General features: G+C 42.0%; 2 protein-coding genes across 4 annotated transcripts in view; both read left to right on the top strand.

Annotated features, from left to right (window-relative positions):
• Positions 1-12,459, top strand: part of pxnb (paxillin b) — a 45,969-nt gene extending 33,510 nt beyond the window's left edge. For 2 of the 3 annotated variants that reach the window (XM_062998892.1, XM_062998891.1), the window contains exons 7-11: positions 6,629-6,775; positions 8,016-8,189; positions 8,314-8,395; positions 10,681-10,829; positions 10,917-12,459. In XM_062998892.1, the coding sequence (XP_062854962.1) occupies positions 6,629-6,775; positions 8,016-8,189; positions 8,314-8,395; positions 10,681-10,829; positions 10,917-11,183 (819 nt within the window). In that variant the 3' untranslated portion in view covers positions 11,184-12,459. Of the gene's footprint in view, positions 1-3,544; positions 3,919-4,099; positions 4,484-6,628; positions 6,776-8,015; positions 8,190-8,313; positions 8,396-10,680; positions 10,830-10,916 lie in introns of those variants that run through there. The other variant, XM_062998893.1, reaches the window with a different exon arrangement.
• An 8,231-nt stretch (positions 12,460-20,690) lies between these two features.
• Positions 20,691-21,788, top strand: part of gcn1 (GCN1 activator of EIF2AK4) — a 62,541-nt gene continuing 61,443 nt past the window's right edge. Inside the window, exon 1 of the mRNA XM_062998890.1 lies at positions 20,691-20,729. Coding sequence (XP_062854960.1) covers positions 20,712-20,729 — 18 coding nt within the window. The 5' untranslated portion in view covers positions 20,691-20,711. The remainder of the gene's footprint in view (positions 20,730-21,788) is intronic.

Here is a 21,788-nt window from a genome sequence, read left to right as displayed (position 1 = left end):
ATAGATAGATAGATAGATAGATAGATAGATAGATAGATAGATAGATAGACAGACAGACAGACAGACAGATTAGATGGATGGATGGATGGATGGATGGACGGACGGACGGACGGACAGATAGATTAGATAGACAGACAGATAGATTAGATAGATGGATGGACGGACGGACGGACAGACAGATTAGATAGATAGACAGACAGACAGACAGACAGACAGACAGACAGACAGATAGATTAGATGGATGGATGGATGGATGGACGGACAGACAGACAGATAGATTAGATAGACAGACAGACAGATAGATGGATGGATGGACGGACGGACGGATAGATTAGATAGATAGACAGACAGACAGACAGACAGACAGACAGACAGACAGACAGATTAGATAGATAGACAGATAGATAGATAGATAGATAGATAGATAGATAGATTAGATAGATAGATAGATAGATAGATAGATAGATAGATAGATAGATAGATAGATAGATAGATAGACTTTTCAAATGTAAATAAATCCTCATTGATTTTTAATTTATATAAAGGTATGGGGCGGAATGGTGGCTCAGTGGGTAGCACTGTCGCCTCACAGCAAGAAGGTCCTGGGTTTGATCCCCAGGTGGTGCGGTCTGGGTCCTTTCTGTGTGGAGTTCTCCGGATTCTCTAGTTTCCTCCCACAGTCCAAAGACGTGCAAGTGAGGTGAATTGGAGTCTAAATAATCTGCCTTATAAGTTCGATGACTTATTAGATTCCTCTCTACTGAGGCAGCTTCCCAGGTAGGCAGCAAGGCAGCTTACTAGGGGTGTATTCGAAAACCTAGTGAGCTGCATTGCTTTCTTTCTGTCTACAGGCAGCTCCTTAAGTAGAGAGGATTCTAATAAGTCATCGACTTATAAAACAGATTATTCAAACGTGCTGCTTAGACGGTGATAACATCGGGTTTCGCTTACTAAGCTAACACAGTTAGCATCATGCCCTTCAAACCAATGGGATGAGGTGGCACAACGCGCTAGCATGTCAAATAACGTCTCCCTCCGTGTACTGAAAACAGTTAAACTGTCCCTGACGAGCCCGAACTTGCAAATAAAACACGTTTATACAAATTAAAAATCTATCTAATTTATTTACATTTGAAAATAACCCTGTTCGTTTCTCCGCACCATCCGCCATGTTTTTTATTTTTCTGTGAGCAAAGTTGTGCCGCAATGAATGCTGGGATTGCCTCCACCGCTAGGGCAGCATCGGATGCTCCCTCGTTCTTGAGTCAAAATAGCGTTGAAATTTTAAGATACCTTAGTAGTGAGCATTTTAAGGCATCTAGGATTTCGAACAGCCTCCTTCTCAGTAGCGCGTGTAGGATGACTTAAAATGTGTCTATGTATAGAGTGCACTAGGGTTTCGAACACACCCTAAGTGTCTGAGAATATGTCAGGAATAATATTGTTGGAGGAAATAGTATAGGTAATAGGGTGGCACAATGGTTTAGTGGGTAGCACCGTTGCTTCACAGCAAGAAGGTCCTGGGTTTTATTCCCAGGTAGAGCGGTCCCGGTCCTTTCTGTGTGGGGTTTGCATGTTCTCTCAGTGTCTGCGTGGGTTTCCTGTGGGAGCTCCGGTTTCCTCCAACAGTCCAAAGACGTGTAAGTTAGGGCGAACTGGACATACTGGAGAATTGGCTGTAACAGTGTTTGACATTGAACTTGCACTGGTGAATCATGTGTAACCTGTTCCAGAGTGTAAAACATGACCCTGAAATCCCAAAAAAACAACAAGTATAGGTAAGAAACCAACAAAGCTAGTCTTAAGGTGAAGCTTAGCACTGGTTGAATACTCTTAGCTCAAATGCACTCCTTTTAACTTCTTTCAACTTCAACTTTTCTGTTTATTTAATCCTTGGCTGTCATACTTTTCCTTTCTTTTTATCCTTTAATCTGTCTATCTTTTCTTTCCTCCCCTTTTCCGTCTCTTGGTCGTCCTCCAGCCGAGTTCTTTGGGCTCGCTGAACTCCGAGCCTCTGTTCACTCAGTCTGCCAACTTCTCTACTACAGTTGTGGAAATCCATCCTCCTCCTGCCACGTTAGTCCACACAACAGATTTCTCAACAGCAGATCTCCCTTCAAAGCCAGTTAGCTACTCACCACTGTCTTCCCCTCTGGTGCCCTTAGAGTTACACATAGTGGAAGATTCCAGTGATCCATCGCTCCTAACTCAATCCACTCACTCCACCATCCTTTCTAAAACTTCAGTCCATTCCCATCCCAGTCAGAAGTATTCACCCATGGCCAGCTTTGTTAATGGTTCAGCCTCCATGCTGAGCAATGAACTGGAGTCACTTGTTTTGTCCCAGACTATCACAACGACCTCCAACAAGGTGTCCATAGTCAGTCCTAGCAGTCCAGATCATATCCATGTAAAGCCTGAGAATACTCTTACAGGGATTAAACCAGAATCTGATTTGGACTCTGTGGTTTTTGCTAAACCCGCCACTCCCACGAGTCTACATTTAAGTAGAAAGACTCCTGAAGGTGGTAATCATGACGTACTTCAAAGTTTCAATTGTTTTACTCCTGCTTCATTTGCTATAGCTGTTAGTGAATCCCCCAGTTTACAAACTCCACCACCAATTAAACCTTCTGCTTCTCCCTCCCACCTCACCACACCTCCATTCTCTTCCATGTCAGTGTCCGAATCATTGAGCGTGTCTGTAACAGAGCGGCCTGAGTCAGTTACCGTTTTCCCCAAATCACCCCCTCCGACGGGGCTTGAGGCTTCACCCGTGGATCATTCTCTTGAAGACGCTCTGGATAACCTTCTGGCCATGAGCTTCAGCAAGCCTGCAGCTGAGGTTTCTCTCGTGGCTTCAGCGGTTTCTAAGCTGAACTCAGAATCGCACCCTGAGGTACTCGCTGAGGTGTTCGAGGAGGCAGTGGTAGCAGTGGACCGCAGGGATGCGCATCCAGACACACAGACCGAGAGCGAGCTGGGAGACGGGCTCCTCGAGGACCAGTCCGACTGCAGGAGTGACCTGCTGGACTGGGCCGACATAGAACTCAAGCTGCCGTATGACGGAACCGATGGCTCCATGACTCCGATGACCGAGGCCAGCTGGATGGATGAGTCTCTCACTCCGTCGTCATGCCCGGGGACTCCGGATACCCAGATAGACCTGCCCATGATGCATCCTCTTGGCACCATGGACAGAATTTCGGCGTCTGGACATGTATGGATGGAACTGCAGTGGAAAATAAGAGTGTCATGGATTGTTGCTGTTTATTGAAGGCTGTGTGGCAGTGCTTGGCGTGCCAAGGTTTGGAGTGTTGGCATGTCAGTGATGCATGAAGAACATTAGCATGTTATTGATCTTATTTGCATTTGTACTCAATGCATCTCAGCTCCGAATTTACCAGTATTGGGACAAAAAATCCTGCTTTTTACCTATGTGGTGCCCAGCATCTTACTTTATTAACAAGAATTAGCACAATTTGGCCACTATCAGCCTGAAATAATGGTCTTCTTTAATCAGAATGACTGAGTCTAACCTCAGCTGAACCAGCTGCTCTAACCATACTTTGCCCCTGACTTTGGCTGACCACTGTTCGTTGCATGAAGTTTAACTTTACGAAGCATCTGACAGGGTCTCTACCCGTGTCTCAGCTCAAGTCTGTGATTAGACGCACCAAGGAGACACCCAACGTCCACCCCATGTACCGAGACGGCATTATTCGCAGGAAAATGGGGCCAATCATCTTCCACAAAAGCAATTCTCAGGACCGGCTCATCGAAGAACTGCAAGGCAAGCTGGGAATTGCTCGCAAGGAACGGCCCAAAAAACAGCCGGACGACTGGCTGACTGAAGGAGTCATCGTCATGTCGAATCCTAAACGCATGCGTGAAGACCATAGCACGGAGGTGGATAAGGTACACGAGCGGCAGAACGGACACTTCAGGATTCACACATTTTTATCATTTTGCATTTCCAAACTGACCTGTCCATTCACCTTTCATTGCTTTGTTTTCTTTCCAGTTATTCTTTGCTGACCTTTTGCACTACATTTCTCTTCCACTCTTCTCTTTCTTTTCTCTACCTCTGTTCTTCTAGATTATCATTCCCCCTGAGTCTCCTGTCCCTCAGAGAAAGGTGATACCTCCTCCTCCCCAGTCCCCCTCTCTCCCTCGCCACCCGGCTCCAGTCGTGGAACCCAAGCCTGCCCCTGTGGTCAAAGTGGTGCCAGTTCCACCGCCACCTCCTAGGGAGCCTACACCACCTCCAAAACCCCCAGTAGTACCCCCCCAGCCTCCTCCAGTCCCAGAAAAGGCTCCCACTCCCGAACCCGTAGCACCCCCTCCACCGGCCCCTGCACCTAAACCCGAAACCACACCTCCTCCCCCTCAGTTGCCTCCACCTGCCCCTGTTGTGCCTCCTAAAGTGCTGCTGTCGGTGGCCTGTCAGACGGAGTACGACCCTTTCTTCCCACCCATGCAGGTGCAGGCTTGGAACGTTCTTGCTGTGCTGCTCTCATAAAGGCAGATCTGGTTTTTAGACACTTAAGATTTTAATTTCTAATGTTAGACTGAGAGAAACAGAAGAATGTGTGCGACTGCTTTCTTTTTTACTTATTTATTTATTCCTAGTCCTTTAATAGATTTATAAACATTAGCTTAGCGTATGGAAATATGAAAACAAGCACAACACCACCGGCTATTTTTTTTTAACAACCAAAGAGTGGAATTTTAGTTCAGGGGGAAAAATAGAATTGCTTTTGCTGTTTTTTTTTTTATAAAGACCTGCTAAATTAAATGAAATAATACAGAGGATCTGTTAAAGCAAACTTGAAGCGTTTGCTATACCTTTTTAAAACAGTGAAACATTGTGCAACACCTCTCAGTGCAATATACACTGATCAGCCATAACATTAAAACCACCTCCTTGTTTCTACACACACTGTCCATTTTATCAGCTCCACTTACCATATAGAAGCACTTTGTAGTTCTACAATTACTGACTGTAGTCCATCTGTTTATTTACATGCTTTGTTAGCCCCGTTTCATGCTGTTCTTCAATGGTCAGGACCCCCACAGGACCACCACAGAGCAGGTATTATTTGGGTGGTGGATCATTCTCAGCACTGCAGTGACACTGACATGGTGGTGGTGTGTTAGTGTGTGTTGTGCTGGTATGAGTGGATCAGACACAGCAGCGCTGATGGAGTTTTTGAACACCTCACTGTCACTGCTGGACTGAAAATAGTCCACCAACCAAAAATATATCCAGCCAACAGCGCCCTGTGGGCAGCGTCCTGTGACCACTGATGAAGATCTCAAAGATGACCAACTCAAACAGCAGCAATAGATGAGCGATCATCTCTGACTTTAGATCTACAAGGTGGACCAACTAGGTAGGAGTGTCTAATAGAGTGGGCAGTGAGTGGACACGGTGTTTAAAAACTCCAGCAGCACTGCTGTGTCTGATCCACTCATACCAGCACAACACACACTAACACACCACCACCATGTCAGTGTCACTGCAGTGCTGAGAATGATCCATCACCTAAATAATACCTGCTCTGTGGGAGTCCTGACCATTGAAGAACAGGGTGAAAGCAGGTTAAACAATATGCAGAGAAACAGATGGACTACAGTCAGTAATTGTAGAACTACAAAGTGCTTCTATATGGTAAGTGGAGCTGATAAAATGGACAGTGAGTGTAGAAACAAGAAGGTGGTCATTATGTTATGCCTGATCGGTGTATATCTTATATATATTAGATATATATTATATATCTATCTATTTATCTATATATATATTTGTATAAAAAATTTTTATATCTCTTTATCTCTGTAGTAAATTGCTTTAATGTAGCAAATTTCCCCCTGTGGGATAATAAATGGCTATCTTATCTTTATCTGATCTAAAGCTGCGCTCAATTCCAAAAGCCTGGAGTTAATGCGCAATTAAAAATGTATGATAGGAGTGCTCGTATGGTGCCAGAATCTAATGCGCTAGCCCACCACCGCTGGGATCTACAGCTCTTGACTTTGAATCTAAGCTGTGCTATCAACATGGCATACCAGAACAGTACTAACAGATCTTGCAGCAATAAATATATATATGTGGACTCAAAATATAAAGAAAAGAAACTGAATGGACTGAAACACAAAAGCTGGCATGCCTTAAGTCCAAATAAATGTAAAACTAAATAAATAAATGACTATCGACCTGGCTGGGCGTCCAGCAGGCACAGTTGGCTGTGCCCGAGGGAGGGAGGTTGATGAGGCTCCTTATTGCTGCTGCAAATGTGACCTCTCTGCTGTCTGATCGAGGTACCTGTGTGAGGCTCTATGTGATATGGCTCTCTGCGAGACTTTACCTCTGGCAGGTAAAAAGAAGCGTCCAGCAGTCGCACGTGTGTCGAGATAGTCTTCAGCTAGACTCAGTTAAGACAGGGGTGTAGCAAGTGGAGAAAATGGAAACACGGAAATAAAAACAACTAGATTAGATTTGATAGATTTTTATTTCTGTATCTGTAATGATTTGGTACTTATTGTGTATTGAACTGTATTAATATGTATTTAATTTAATGCCACACTCTCATGTAAGCTCTAACTTTTTGCTTTTCTGACTTATTAGATCATGGCCCAGGGAAAAACACCGCACACTCAGGTCAATAAACTGGACAACATGCTGGGAAGCCTCCAGTCTGACTTGCACAAGCTGGGGGTAAAGACTGTGGCTAAAGGAGTGTGTGGGGCTTGCTGCAAACCTATTGTTGGTCAGGTATGAAGTCTCCAAGGTTTCTTACTTCTCATATATGCAGGCCAGTGTGTATCAGACAAATATCAATACAAAGGAACCTCAATTTAATGGACCAAAACGGAGGAGCACTGGTCTGTAAAATGTGATTGTCAGAAGTAGCGAGGTTTTTTTTTTTCCCATGGGGTGCAAAAATATATGAAAACACAGCACTAAAATGCTAAACATGCACATATGATCAACAGTAAAATAATGTTAATTGATATGTAATTATGTAATGTAAAACCTGTAAATAAATAAGCATACTTTTAGTTTTTCTTTAGATCTACATATATCACTCACTGACTGCTTGTTCACAATATATTCCTCTTGTACGCAAGCCACAGAAACACCACTTTCCACTTTCTTTATAAGTTCTAACTTTTCAGCAATACCTAGACGCACCCTGTTTTGCTAACCACATAACTTGTCTTTTAAAACCATAACTAAGCACTAGAACTTGCAAAAATGAAGTGTAGAACACAGAGAAAAAGGCGAGAACAAAGCGAGCCTCCTGGCAAAACAAAGCCTCTCATTCATGTAAATAGAGAGACGTGTGCCGGCTAGCGATTACTGAACTACTGGTCTTGGGAAGCTTCTCGGGGGATTTTAAACGATCAGACTGGACATTCGGTTTTGCAGATTTTGTCAGTTAAATCCAAAATACGTTAAATGGAGGTCCGACTAGATTTGGGGGAGGGGACTGCAGGTAAATGCTTAAAAAGAGAATTTTTTGTAGAATATTTTTCTTGAAAACAATGAAATAGAAAACTTTTAAAAAAATAGATACACAAGTCAAAACAACAAGAAGTACGTTTGGAAAAGAAATCCTTTATTTGTGTAAAATAACAATATTTATTTCCACATTTATATTATATTATTTTATTGTTTATTTGGCCCCTATACTGTTCCTTTGGATCAGATCTGTTAAATTGAGGTTCCTCTTTTTTATTTTAATATAAAAGTAAAGGTAACTATGTTGAACAGGTCTGCAAGGTATATAAGGAATATTTAGGGCTGGATTTAGTACCTCTAAATTTAGTTTAAAGCTAGCACAAATTAAATGTATTAACAAATTCTGTCAGTAACAGCTTCTATATTTCTATTATTATCTGCTTTAAAAGATTTTTAACACGGTCATCTGGTCCCGACCTGGTCATGCATGTTTCTTCAGCAGATTTAAACTAAATCTGGTTTGAGTAGAATGTCATTTGTATTTACACAGGTAGTAACAGCGATGGGCCGCACGTGGCACCCGGAGCATTTCGTGTGCACACACTGCCAGGAAGAGATCGGCTCCAGAAACTTCTTTGAGCGTGATGGACAGCCGTATTGTGAGAGAGATTACCATCACCTGTTCTCTCCTCGATGCCACTACTGCAACGGTCCAATTCTGGATGTGAGAACTCTTGTCTTCTCTTTTGAAGTCTAAGTAGTCACTCTACTGGTGCTCAGAACATAGTTTTTGTATAAGCAATGTGACGAAGAGAAAGTAACATTTTGTTTGCTTTTCTCCCCTGTAGAAAGTGGTGACTGCCCTGGATAGGACATGGCATCCTGAACACTTTTTCTGTGCCCAGTGTGGGGCCTTCTTCGGCCCCGAGGGTGAGTAGCTACTTCTGGTGTCTTTAGTCCACATTACTATGTCGGTATGTCTCAATGCAATTCAAAAGTTTGTAAGATCTAAGCATTTTATTATCAAGTCTTTATCTGTATTAGTCTGGATTATTTCCTTCACATCTTTAAAGCTGTTTTACCCCGTATTTGTCTGTGACAAGGTTTGAACTGCTGATTACATTGGTGATGTAGTATATGAAACATAAAGCATGTCCTGGCATGTTCACAGTCTGTTTTTTAGTATACAATAGAACTAAAGGTTAACAGTGATGTGGAATCTCTCCCACAAGGACACAGTGTCACAACCAATATGATTAAGTGGCAATCAGAAAGAAAACTGGAATTATTTAGGTAAAGCTTTATACCGCGTTTACAATGTACATAATTCTTTAATTTAAAAACAGATGTGTGCAGTGACAAAGTCTCCGATCTGTCTGCTTTATTCACATCTGTTTTTAGTCTGGTTCGGTCATCTCTTATTTTTAAGATTTTAAAATAAAGTCTTAATCGGTTAGCAGGGCCGCTACTGGTTTAAAATATCAATTACAGATTTGGGCGGCACGGTGGCTCGGTGGGTAGCACTGTTGCAAGAAGGTCCTGGGTTCGATCCCCAGGCGGGGCGGTCCGGGTCCTTTCTGTGTGGACTTTGCGTGTTCTTCCCTTGTCTGCGTGGGTTTCCTCCGGGAGCTCCGGTTTCCTCCCACAGTCCAAAAGCATGCAGTCAGGTTAATTAGACACTGAATTGCCCTATAGGTAAATGTTGTGTGTATGTGGTTCTGCCCTGCGATGGACTGGCACCCTGTCCAGGGTGTTACTGTGTGCCTTGCACCCATTGAAAAGCTGGGATAGGCTTAAGAAAGTGTGCGAGTGAATTACAGATTTGTATGTAATTATCAGGACTTAATGGCGAGTCCTTATAACTGTTGCAGTTGCGACCTCTGCTGGCTGATGGTGATAAGGGGAGAATAAAGTTCATTGTGTGACTCTGTACACGATGCTGAGCCATTATGAACTCACCTCATACAGGTGAACAGAAGGAAGTGAGCTACTACTGCACACGTGTTTGGGGAGGGGGGGTGTTAATCACAACCCTTCTCGGTCAGGAGTGGAGGTCTGCAGCAGTAGAGGAGGTGAAATGTGTTCGAGTTATTGGATACAACTAAAATTGTTTTGTGGAGGGGGGGTTGGGTAAAAAAAATTTATTCTATGAACCAATTAGATATACAACTTAACAAAATAGATAAACAAATCAAAAATCAACCACTTAAACAAGTACAAATGAGAAAGAAATCCAAAGAAAGTCTAGTAATGCAGCTATATCAACTATTTTGATTTAAATCTTGTTTGCTTTTGAAAGTGTTTGGTTTCAAATGATACACTACATTGCCAAAAGTATTCGCTCGTCTGCCTTCACACGCATATGAACTTGAGTGACATTTCATTCTTAATCCATAGGGTTTAATATGATGTCGGCCCACCCTTTGCAGCTATAACAGCTTCAACTCTTCTGGGAAGGCTTTCCACAAGGTTTAGGAGTGTGTTTATGGGAATTTTTGACCATTCTTCCAGAAGCGCATTTGTGAGGTCAGACACTGATGTTGGACGAGAAGGCCTGGCTCGCAGTCTCCGCTCTAATTCATCCCAGAGGTGTTCTATCGGGTTGAGGTCAGGACAGGCCAGTCAAGTTCTTCCACACCAAACTGTTCTTGAGCTAATCTGAAGGCCACATGAAGTTTGACGGTCTGTAGCGATTGACTCTGCAGAAAGTTGGCGACCTCTTTGTGGCCGAGTTGCTGTTGTTCCAAATCGCTTCCACCTTGTTATAATACCACTGACAGTCGACTGTGGAATATTTAGTAGTGAGAAAATTTCATGACTGGGTTTGTTGCACAGGTGGCATCCTATCACGGTACCATGCTGGAATTCATTCTTTCACTAATGTTTGTAGAAGCAGTCTGCATGCCGAGGTTTTTATACACCTTGGATTTGGATGTGTGAGTGAATACTTTTGGCAATACAATGTATGTTTTCAGTTCCACTCTGTTTCCTTTTATATACATTTTAATGAAAACATTGTATAGATACTCAGTTGTGCAGTAAATCCTGCCTATTGTGGGTAACTGACAAAGAAGTCCATATCACAAGGTACTACATTATTTTACTTCGATTAGGATGGGTCAATAAATTAATAAGTGCTCTCTCTCTCTCTCACTCTTTCTCTCTCTCTCTCTCTTTTTCTCTCTTTCTCTCTCTCTCTCTGTGTGTTCATGTAGGATTCCATGAGAAAGATGGGAAGGCTTATTGTCGTAAAGATTACTTTGACCTGTTTGCTCCTAAGTGTGGTGGCTGTGCCCGCGCCATTCTGGAAAATTACATCTCTGCCCTGAGCAGCCTTTGGCACCCAGAATGCTTTGTGTGCAGGGTATGTGTGCGCACATATTGTCCACTAAATTGTCTCAGCTGTAGGCCAAGGTTTGATTGTGTGATTTATGCTCTGTGTTTATTGTAGGAGTGTTTCACGCCCTTCGTGAACGGCAGTTTCTTCGAGCATGACGGCCAGCCGTACTGTGAGGTTCATTACCACGAGCACCGCGGCTCTCTGTGCTCCGGCTGCCAGAAGCCCATCACTGGCCGCTGCATCACCGCCATGGCCAAGAAGTTTCACCCCGAGCATTTCGTGTGTGCCTTCTGTCTTAAGCAGCTCAACAAGGGCACCTTCAAGGAGCAGAACGACAAACCGTACTGCCACGGCTGCTTCGTCAAACTCTTCAGTTAGAGCGATTCGCGGGCGTACGTGTATGTGACGTCTAGCTGTTGTCTGACTGTCTGTGTGTTTGTGTGCGAGTGTGTTATGGATATGCAGCAAAATCTAAAGGCGTAGTGTTAGTTGCATCGTCGAGGCTGCGTTCAGGTTGCATGCTGATGGATGTGTGTAATCATTAACGGCCCCTGAGGAACCTGCTCATCAGGTTCTGAAAGGTTGGAGATGCCTTGTGATATCAAAGGGGGGAAGTGGGTAGGTAAGCAGTGTAGAGAAGTTTGGATTTGTTTTATGGGAACTGTGTGCAAATAATCTGCTCACTGGCTGAGTGTAAAAGAATCTGTTTTATGAATGTGGGTTTTGGATCAGTTGACCTGTGAAAGTATTTTAACTACGAGACGTGTCGTGTGAAAGAGTCGCAGTAACGGCACTAGATGACCGTTTAAAACAACCGCACGTGGCGCGAACTGTACCGAGCGAAATAGACGTAACCAGTTTATAATACTGTTCTCAGTGCCTTGTTTTTTTTATCAGAATTTATAAATCAGGAAATCTACCAAATATAATAGCAGATATATTTAGCAACAGATTGTGTACATTTATATAAAGCCTGATGTGATTTGTGTGCCAGCGATCACCAGCGTATTACAAACGACCCGTGCTGATCTATAAATAGCTAACAGGAAGGGAGTCGTGAGTGTTATGACTTTCGTATCGACTATATAAACGCCGAGCTAAACGCAGACTTATCCTACTGTTCAGAAAGTAGTCGAGCCTGTCGGCCTTTTTAATCAGGGATGCAGACGTATCATCCAGCTGAAAATCTTAACATGTTCTCGCATGTTTTAGGTGAAATCATTAAATTACATTTCAGCAATAATGCTTTACTGTATTTAGGTGATATTTTAATAACCACTGATTCTATTTTATGTCTTCCAAGCAAATCATAGATTGTTTTTCTCAATTGATGTGACAATGATGTGGAATTTTAGCCTTTCAACACAGTATGATGATGATGAGTATGATTTTAAATACAAATCTAATATTTTTCTTCATAGAGACAACTATCATTTACTCAATGATGTAAACTGCTGTATTGTTTTGATGTTCTAACTTTTTCTCCCTCTTTGCCTGAAAGTCTTAGAAGTTTTAAAGAACTGGTCATAAATGGTGATGAACTAAGTAAAGAAGCGCCAGTTTAAAATCTCCAAACCATATCAATGTGTTACGTACAGTCTCAGCAGTGTACACCGACCAGCCATAACATTAAAACCACCTCCTTGTTTCTACACTCAGTGTCCATTTTATCAGCTCCACTTACCATATAGAAGCACTTTGTAGTTCTACAATTACTGACTGTAGTCCATCTGTTTCTCTACATGCTTTTTTAACCTGCTTTCACCCTGTTCTTCAATAGTCAGGACCACCACAGAGCAGGTATTATTTAGGTGATGGATCATTCTCAGCACTGCAGTGACACTGACATGGCGGTGGTGTGTTAGTGTGTGTTGTGCTGGTATGAGTGGATCAGACACAGCAGCGCTGCGGGAGTTTTTAAATACCGTGTCCACTCACTGTCCACTCTGTTAGACACTCCTACCTAGTTGGTCCAGCTTGTAGATGTAAAGTCGGAGACGATCGCTCATCTATTGCTGCTGTTTGAGTCGGTCATCTTCTAGACCTTCATCAGTGGTCACAGGATGCTGCCCACGGGGCGCTGTTGGCCGGATGTTTTTGGTTGGTGGACTATTCTCAGTCCAGCAGTGACAGTGAGGTGTTTAAAAACCTCCAGCAGCGCTGCTGTGTCTGATCCAGCACAACACACACTAACACACCACCACCATGTCAGTGTCACTGCAGTGCTGAGAATGATCCACCACCTAAATAATACCTGCTCTGTGGTGGTCCTGGGAGAGTCCTGACCATTGAAAAACAGCATGAAAGGGGACTAACAAAGCATGCAGAGAAACAGATGGACTACAGTCAGTAATTGTAGAACTACAAAGTGCTTCTATATGGTAAGTGGAGCTGATAAAATAGACAGTGAGTGTAGAAACAAGGCGGTGGTTTTAATGTTATGGCTGATCGGTGTATATCTGACTGCTTGACTGACATTAAGAGAGCTTGTGGGATTTATTTGTGTTGTATCAGTAAGAGATCATAAAACACACCAGCAGCTCATAATTATTCATTTATTTGCATTATTTTCTGGGAAGCATAATTCCTCACTGGTATGAGAATGCTACATACACATATGCCTTTCTTTTTCTTACATTATATATAGTCACTTTTAATATAATGCTGTGATGATTCAGAGATCTTTTCTGTGTGATTATTGTTTTGTTTTTGCTCTGATAGCTACGTGCCAAGAGGACTCAGACGTCCATTTGCCTCAGAGCTCATTTATGACACTGGTTTTGATTTTCTCTTCTCTCTTGTTTATTATGGATTTTCTCTATTATAAAAGGACTTCAGTATTTCTCTCTGAATTTTATACAGTTATACGTCATATTTTAGTGGGCCTTCATTTCCTTTGTTTATTAACCCAATGTGAAACTGCTATGTATTTTTTTTCTTTTCGTAACACTGTCACATTTTGTTCTGAGTCATGGAAACTGGCTGAATTCATACCATTATATATCAATAAATTGATTTAATGTTTTAAACATTTGTGTTGAGTTTGGCTTTTTATTGCAAATTAAATGAAAATAATTCTTTTAAAACACGTAATTGAATACCGTAGTCACAAAAAAACACAACAGAGTAAATGCTGTTAATTAACAGAAATACTTTAAGGTCATTCCTATAATTCGGTGCCTTTTGTGTCCCCAGTACTGATCACTGTATTTCATAAGTACATTTTAAACAATACAATTTTCTAAACATCTTACTGAAATAATAAACACTTTCAAATACTAAACATGATGTTTTCTACCCCCCCAAAATAAAATGACTGTATACAAACTGTTTTTATCTGTTAGATAGCAGAGGTTTTCTCATGTCCCCAGTGCTGTACATTCTGATTTAGTGATGATATATGAGGTTTAATCATGAAAATATCTCAGTCTTTCAATACTGTTTAAAAGGTTTGATTAAGTCCCTCTAAACCTTGGATTTTTTTTTTTGATTTATTGCTGATTATGAGGGTTTTTCACACGTCCCTCAAGTTGCCGTCCACCCTGTTATTTCTTTCTACTGTCTCTTAAAATAAAGAGCTGTTTTACATACTGACATCATTTCCTGGAGCTCACGTTATCTTTTTGGAAGGAAAACAACTGTGGTAGATGAGCGGCTTATTAAACTCCTCGTTTTAATGTTGTTGTTTTTTCCACATTTTATCCTAAAAGTCTTATATGGTCAACCATAACACGTCCACCCTGTTATTGGATATATGAGAAAAAGCAACACGATTTGATCTTTTAAAAAATTATCACACTAAAAAGCAGAGAATTCTTTGTCTAAATTCACTTTTATGCTAGCATGGTTTTGCTCACTTGCTAGCTAATGGCTAATTTTATGTCAGAATGTCCACCGTTATGGTCCACCCTGTTACAATCGAATACGTAACAGGCTGGACGTCACAGTGTATATGACGTGCATGTGTTATTTAGCTTGACCAATATTAGTTTGGAAAGGTATAACACGTCCTTTTTATAATAAAACATGAAAAACAAATTAAAAGTGTTTCATTTTCAAAAAGTTTTAAGGTCCAAAAGGCACCAAATCCCAGGAATGACCCTTAAATTTAAACTTCATTTATGGATAAGCTGGGACGTTTTGTAAAATGCAAAAAGCAAAGAATAAGCAAGACAATAATTTTTATTTACAAAACTACAGACCCTTATTAAACACTTTGTAGGAGCTCTTTGGCAGCAATTACAGCTGCAAGTCTTCTTTACATCGCTTCTAGCTGTACACAGCCAATTTAATCAGTTTAGCACCTTCTTCAGGACAGATTCTCTCAAGCTTTCTCAGATAGATGGCAAGAATCTGTAAAATGCCAATTTCAGGTCTCCACAGATGTTGGATGGGATTTAATTCAGGGCTTTGGCTGGGCCACAATTTTACATGCCATTTAGCAAACTCCAAACCAGTGTTCATATGACTTTAACTTAACAGTGGCTGCCGTGCTGCCGTTTATAAAGGTGTAATTTATAAACTAATGCAGAGATGGTTGTCCATTCAACAGGACGGATAACCTATATTAACTATATTAAATTGGACGAAAGTACTTGTTTCATTGTTTAATTTGTTAAATCGTTTTGACTGACCTACTTGATTGTATTTTATAAATATAAACAGATTTTAGATTTGATGCCTGTAACACAAAATAAAAGTGAAAAATGAATCAAATATTCAAGTTACACTATTTAAAACATTCCACAGAAAGCAGGTGAGTTGGTTACAGGTGAGGGTATCATGACTGGGTATAAAAAAGAATCCACCAAAGGTTCAGTCCTTGCAAACAAAAATAGATTGCAGCTCATCACTCTGTCCCAAACTTCTGTAAGAATTATAAACAAAGGTCAACAATAACATTTCTCAATTTAATACTGCAAATTATTTAATGTTTTCAAATCATGTTTACAATTACCTGTTAACATCACCAGTATATATACAGTGTATCACAAAAGTGAGTACACCCCTCACATTTCTGCAAATATTTTATTATATCTTTTCATGGGACAACACTATAGACATGAAACTTGGATATAACTTAGAGTAGTCAGTGTACAGCTTGTATAGCAGTGTAGATTTACTGTCTTCTGAAAATAACTCAACACACAGCCATTAATGTCTAAATAGCTGGCAACATAAGTGAGTACACCCCACAGTGAACATGTCCAAATTGTGCCCAAAGTGTCAATATTTTGTGTGACCACCATTATTATCCAGCACTGCCTTAACCCTCCTGGGCATGGAATTCACCAGAGCTGCACAGGTTGCTACTGGAATCCTCTTCCACTCCTCCATGATGACATCACGGAGCTGGTGGATGTTAGACACCTTGAACTTCTCCACCTTCCACTTGAGGATGCGCCACAGGTGCTCAATTGGGTTTAGTCCATCACCTTTACCTTCAGCTTCCTCAGCAAGGCAGTTGTCATCTTGGAGGTTGTGTTTGGGGTCGTTATCCTGTTGGAAAACTGCCATGAGGCCCAGTTTTCGAAGGGAGGGGATCATGCTCTGTTTCAGAATGTCACAGTACATGTTGGAATTCATGTTTCCCTCAATGAACTGCAGCTCCCCAGTGCCAGCAACACTCATGCAGCCCAAGACCATGATGCTACCACCACTATGCTTGACTGTAGGCAAGATACAGTTGTCTTGGTACTTCTCACCAGGTCGCCGCCACACATGCTGGACACCATCTGAGCCAAACAAGTTAATCTTGGTCTCGTCAGACCACAGGGCATTCCAGTAATCCATGTTCTTGGACTGCTTGTCTTCAGCAAACTGTTTGCGGGCTTTCTTGTGCGTCAGCTTCCTTCTGGGATGACGACCATGCAGACCGAGTTGATGCAGTGTGCGGCGTATGGTCTGAGCACTGACAGGCTGACCTCCCACGTCTTCAACCTCTGCAGCGATGCTGGCAGCACTCATGTGTCTATTTTTTAAAGCCAACCTCTGGATATGACGCCGAACACGTAGACTCAACTTCTTTGGTCGACCCTGGCGAAGCCTGTTCCGAGTGGAACCTGTCCTGGAAAACCGCTGTATGACCTTGGCCACCATGCTGTAGCTCAGTTTCAGGGTGTTAGCAATCTTCTTATAGCCTAGGCCATCTATCTAGGCAACAATTCTATTTCTCACATCCTCAGAGAGTTCTTTGCCATGAGGTGCCATGTTGAATATCCAGTGGCCAGTATGAGAGAATTGTACCCAAAACACCAAATTTAACAGCCCTGCTCCCCATTTACACCTGGGACCTTGACACATGAAACCAGGGAGGGACAACGACACATTTGGGAACAATTTGGACATGTTCACTGTGGGGTGTACTCACTTATGTTGCAGCTATTTAGACATGAATGGCTGTGTGTTGAGTTATTTTCAGAAGACAGTAAATCTACACTGCTATACAAGCTGTACACTGACTACTCTAAGTTATATCCAAGTTTCATGTCTATAGTGTTGTCCCATGAAAAGATATAATGAAATATTTGCAGAAATGTGAGGCGTGTACTCACTTTTGTGATACACTGTATATATATCACTTCAACTCGAATGACCCAAAGAGCATGGGCATTAGATGTATCACAGACTACAAGAAGAATGATGCACAATGCCCTGAGGACCCAGATCTCCCCGACACCTTAAACACCTTTTACGCTCGCTTTGAAGTCTCCAACACCACCTCCCCCTCCCGGATCACCCCCTCCCCGGACGAGCCCCTACCCATTAGCATAACAACAGCAGAGGTGAGAAGAACATTGTAGAAGGTCAACCCCCAGAAGGACCCTGGCCCTGATGGGATCCCAGGTAAAGTTCTGAGAGACTGTGCACACCAGCTGTCTGAGGTCCTGACAGACATATTTAATATCTCACTGTCCCAGGCTAGAGTTCCATCATGCCTCAAGACATCCACAATCATCCCCGTACCTAAGTCCTCTTCAGCATCGTGCCTTAACGATTATCGCCCTGTTGCACTTACTCCTGTCATCATGAAGTGCTTCGAGAGGTTGGTGTCGAGGCATCTGAAACAGACTATTGATGTAGCGGGGGATTTACACCAGTACGCATACAGACGTAACCGGTCCACAGCTGATGCCATCGCTGCTATAACTCATCAGGCCCTCACCCACCTGGAGAATAAGGACTCCTACGTGAGACTGCTGTTTCTGGATTTCAGTTCTGCATTTAATACCATCATACCGCAGAAACTGGTGTCCAAGCTGAAATCACTGGGAACTTCCTCATCCCTGTGCAACTGGGTCCTGGATTTCCTGACCTGCAGGCCACAAAGTGTCAGGATCAACAACAACACATCCTCCACTATTATCCTGAACACCGGCTCCCCCCAGGGATGTGTGCTTAGCCCACTGTTGTTCACTCTGATGATCCACGACTGCAAAGCTCAATTTAAGAACAACCTCGTGGTTAAGTTCGCAGACGACACAGTGGTGACGGATCACTCACGGAGACGAGTCGGCATACAGGCGGGAGGTAGAGGACCTGACATGGTGGTGTATGGAAAACAACCTCATCCTCAACGTCCAGAAGACCAAGGAGATGGTTGTGGATTTCCACAGGTCTGGCACGCCACCCCCTTCCCTCTACATTGATGGTGCAGCTGTGGAGATGGTCCTCTCTGTCAGGTACCTTGGGGTACACCTGACCGACACACTCACCTGGCGCACCAACACCACAGCTGTCACAAAGAAAGCCAACCAGCGCTTGTATTTCCTGAGAAAGCTGAGGAGGGCAGGTCTTCACACAGACATCCTCAGGTCCTTCTACAGCTGTGTGGTGGAGAGCACCCTGACCACCTGCCTCACTGTGTGGTATTCTGGCTGCACTGTGGCAGAGAAGGAGGCGCTGCAGAGAGTGGTTAAGTCTGCACAGAGGACAATTGGATGCAGCCTACCACCCATCAGTGACATTTACACAACCAAATGTAGAGAAAATGCCACCTGCATCCTCCGTGACCCCACCCACCCCGCACATGGACTTTTCACCCCCCTTCCCTCCGAAGGGAGGCTGCGCTGCATCCAGTTAAAAACATCTAGACTGAAAAACAGCTTCTACCCGGATGCAGTCAGACTGTTGAACTCTTCTACTCCCCATATACTGCACATCTTATCAACACAATCTACCATACTGGACACAACTGGCACACTGTCACTGACAATCTTGGGATTGTTGCTGCTAGTTTTTGCTGCTACACCTTTGCAATCATGCACTTTAGTAAACATAAGCTGCTGCAGTTGTTGTGCAATACTTGTAAACTTTGTACTTGTACTCTTTTTAGTTTCTCAGTTTGTTCTAAATTTTTATTACTTATCTTAATTTAATCTATATTATTCTATATTTTATTCTATTTCATGTCACACACACCGAGACCTGGGAAACTGTATTTTGTTCTATCATGTACGTGGTTGAATGACAATAAAGCAGAGTCTGAGTCTGATATATATATATATATATATACATATATATATATATATATATATATATATATATATATATATATATATATATATATATATATATATATATATATATATATATATATATAGTGAGTGTTTCCACACTCACTGTCCATTTTATTAGCTCCACTTACCATATAGAAGCACTTTGTAGATCTACAATTACTGACTGTAGTCCATCTGTTTCTCTACATACTTTGTTAGCCCCCTTTCATGCTGTTCTTCAGTGGTCAGGACCCCCACAGGACAACTACAGAACAGGTATTATTTAGGTGGTGGATGATTCTCAGCACTGCAGTGACACTGACATGGTGGTGGTGTGTTAGTGTGTGTTGTGCTGGTATGAGTTGATCAGACACAGCAGCGCTGCTGGAGTTTTTAAACACCTCACTGTCACTGCTGGACTGAGAATTGATTGATTGATTACTTTATTGATCCCTGAAGGGAAATTGCGGTGTCGCAGCAGCAATTACAATTATTACAAACATCACACAACAACATTACAATGAGGTACAGGAAAGAATAAAAATTGAAGACAGTAATGTAATACAAGTAAGATATAAAATCTAAACATATATATATATATATATATATATATATATATAAAAAATAAAATAAAATATAACAATATAAAAAAATAAGAATATAAAACATCTAACAGAACTAAAACAGCGGAGTTGGCGGAACCTTCCACTAAAAACATTTTGCTGTTTAATCAGCAGGTCATGTAATGGGTGTGTGGTGTTGTCCATTATATTGAGCAGCTTATGCAGGATTCTCTGCTTAACAACAAGCTCTAGGGGCTCCAGAGCAAAACCCAGCACAGAACCAGCCTTCCTGATAAGCTATAGTCCACCAACCAAAAATATCCATCCAACAGCCCCCCGTGGGCAGCGTCCTGTGTCCACTGATGAAAGTCTAGAAGATGATCGACTCAAACAGCAGCAATAGATGAGCGATCGTCTCTGACTTTACATCTACAAGGTGGACCAACTAGGTAGGAGAGTCTAATAGAGTGGACAGTGAGTGGACACTCACATACCAGCACCATGTCAGTGTCACTGCAGTGCTGAGAATGATCCACCACCTAAATAATACCTGCTCTGTGGTGGTCCTGTGGGGGTCCTGACCATTGAAGAACAGCATGACAGGGGGCTAACAAAGCATGTAGAGAAACAGATAGACTACAGTCAGTAATTGTAGAACTACAAAGTGCTTCTATATGGTAAGTGGAGCTGATAAAATGGACAGTGAGTGTAGAAACGAGGAGGTGGTTTTAATGTTATGGCTGATTGAAAGTATGTGCACCCCTGGTGTACAGCTTTAGCGCGGGCGGGACAGCCTAATGACCCGGATGTGACGACATAAATCTTTTCCAGTCGAGACCGGCAAGATGGCAGCTGACACGCAGGTTCGTGTGCGTTTCACGGCATGAATCGCCGTTTTGTGCTTACTGCTGATTTTACTCTTATTTTACTCACAGTAACAGTGTTAAACACAGAATGTGGTTTTAAAGTGATAGTGAGTTCTGTTGGAGGAGTTTTTAGAGGTTTTAGTGCGATGTTGGAACTGCAGGATGAGATTAAACTGAACTACACGCAGCTGCTAAAGCTACATTAGCTACATTAGCATAACTCTTATTACTTATAACGTTTTATCTACGTTTATAAAGACTGCATAAGCATAAAGTTTTAAACATGCTGTTATTACAGTTGCTCGCACTGTTATAATGATCAACTTTAAATGTAACTCCTGAAATTTCTTTATAATCAGCTAAAATAACTTTGCACGTGAATTAAACTCTTTAGTAGCTTAGCCATGATATAACACACAGTTTCCTCCAGCATGATAACTCTAATTTCATCTCTGAGGCTCATTGTTCCACACACATGGTGTAACTGTTCCCTCCCAGCAAAGTTTTATCAATGATCTGGTGCCTTTTTATGCAAGAGCTTCAAACAAGACCAGCCACAGGACATTCAGATGACTACAACACTGATGTTGGTGTAACTAGATTCATTCAACTTTAGTAAACAAGCTAATGTGGGTCCTGGTGGTGGTGGTGGGGGTGGTGGTGGTGGTGGTGGTGGTGGTGGGGGTGGGGGGCATCCTATATAGGTATCCTATCACACAATCTAGAGAAGCCAGTCCACATTCACTATATGGCCAAGAGTATTTAGACATCTCATCATGAGGTTGTTAGACATGATATACTATATAAACCACTTATGTTAGTTAGATAGATAGATAGATAGATAGATAGATAGATAGATAGATAGATATTGATCCTGAAGGAAATTAGAGTCCCAGTAGCATTATACATCAAAACAAATGCACACTATAAAAATTCAACAATAGAAATAAATAAAAAAAACAGCACAAACATAACCAAGATTAAAGGTAACCTGAGTTTTACATATATTGCGTAACTACAGAGCAGTTATTAATGATGAGGATGGATTGAGTGTAA

This window comes from Trichomycterus rosablanca, chromosome 7 (assembly GCF_030014385.1).
Source record: "Trichomycterus rosablanca isolate fTriRos1 chromosome 7, fTriRos1.hap1, whole genome shotgun sequence".
NCBI classification, from domain to species: Eukaryota; Metazoa; Chordata; class Actinopteri; order Siluriformes; family Trichomycteridae; genus Trichomycterus; species Trichomycterus rosablanca.
Note: the sequence above shows the minus strand (reverse complement) of the source record. Positions and strands in the feature narration are given on the sequence as shown.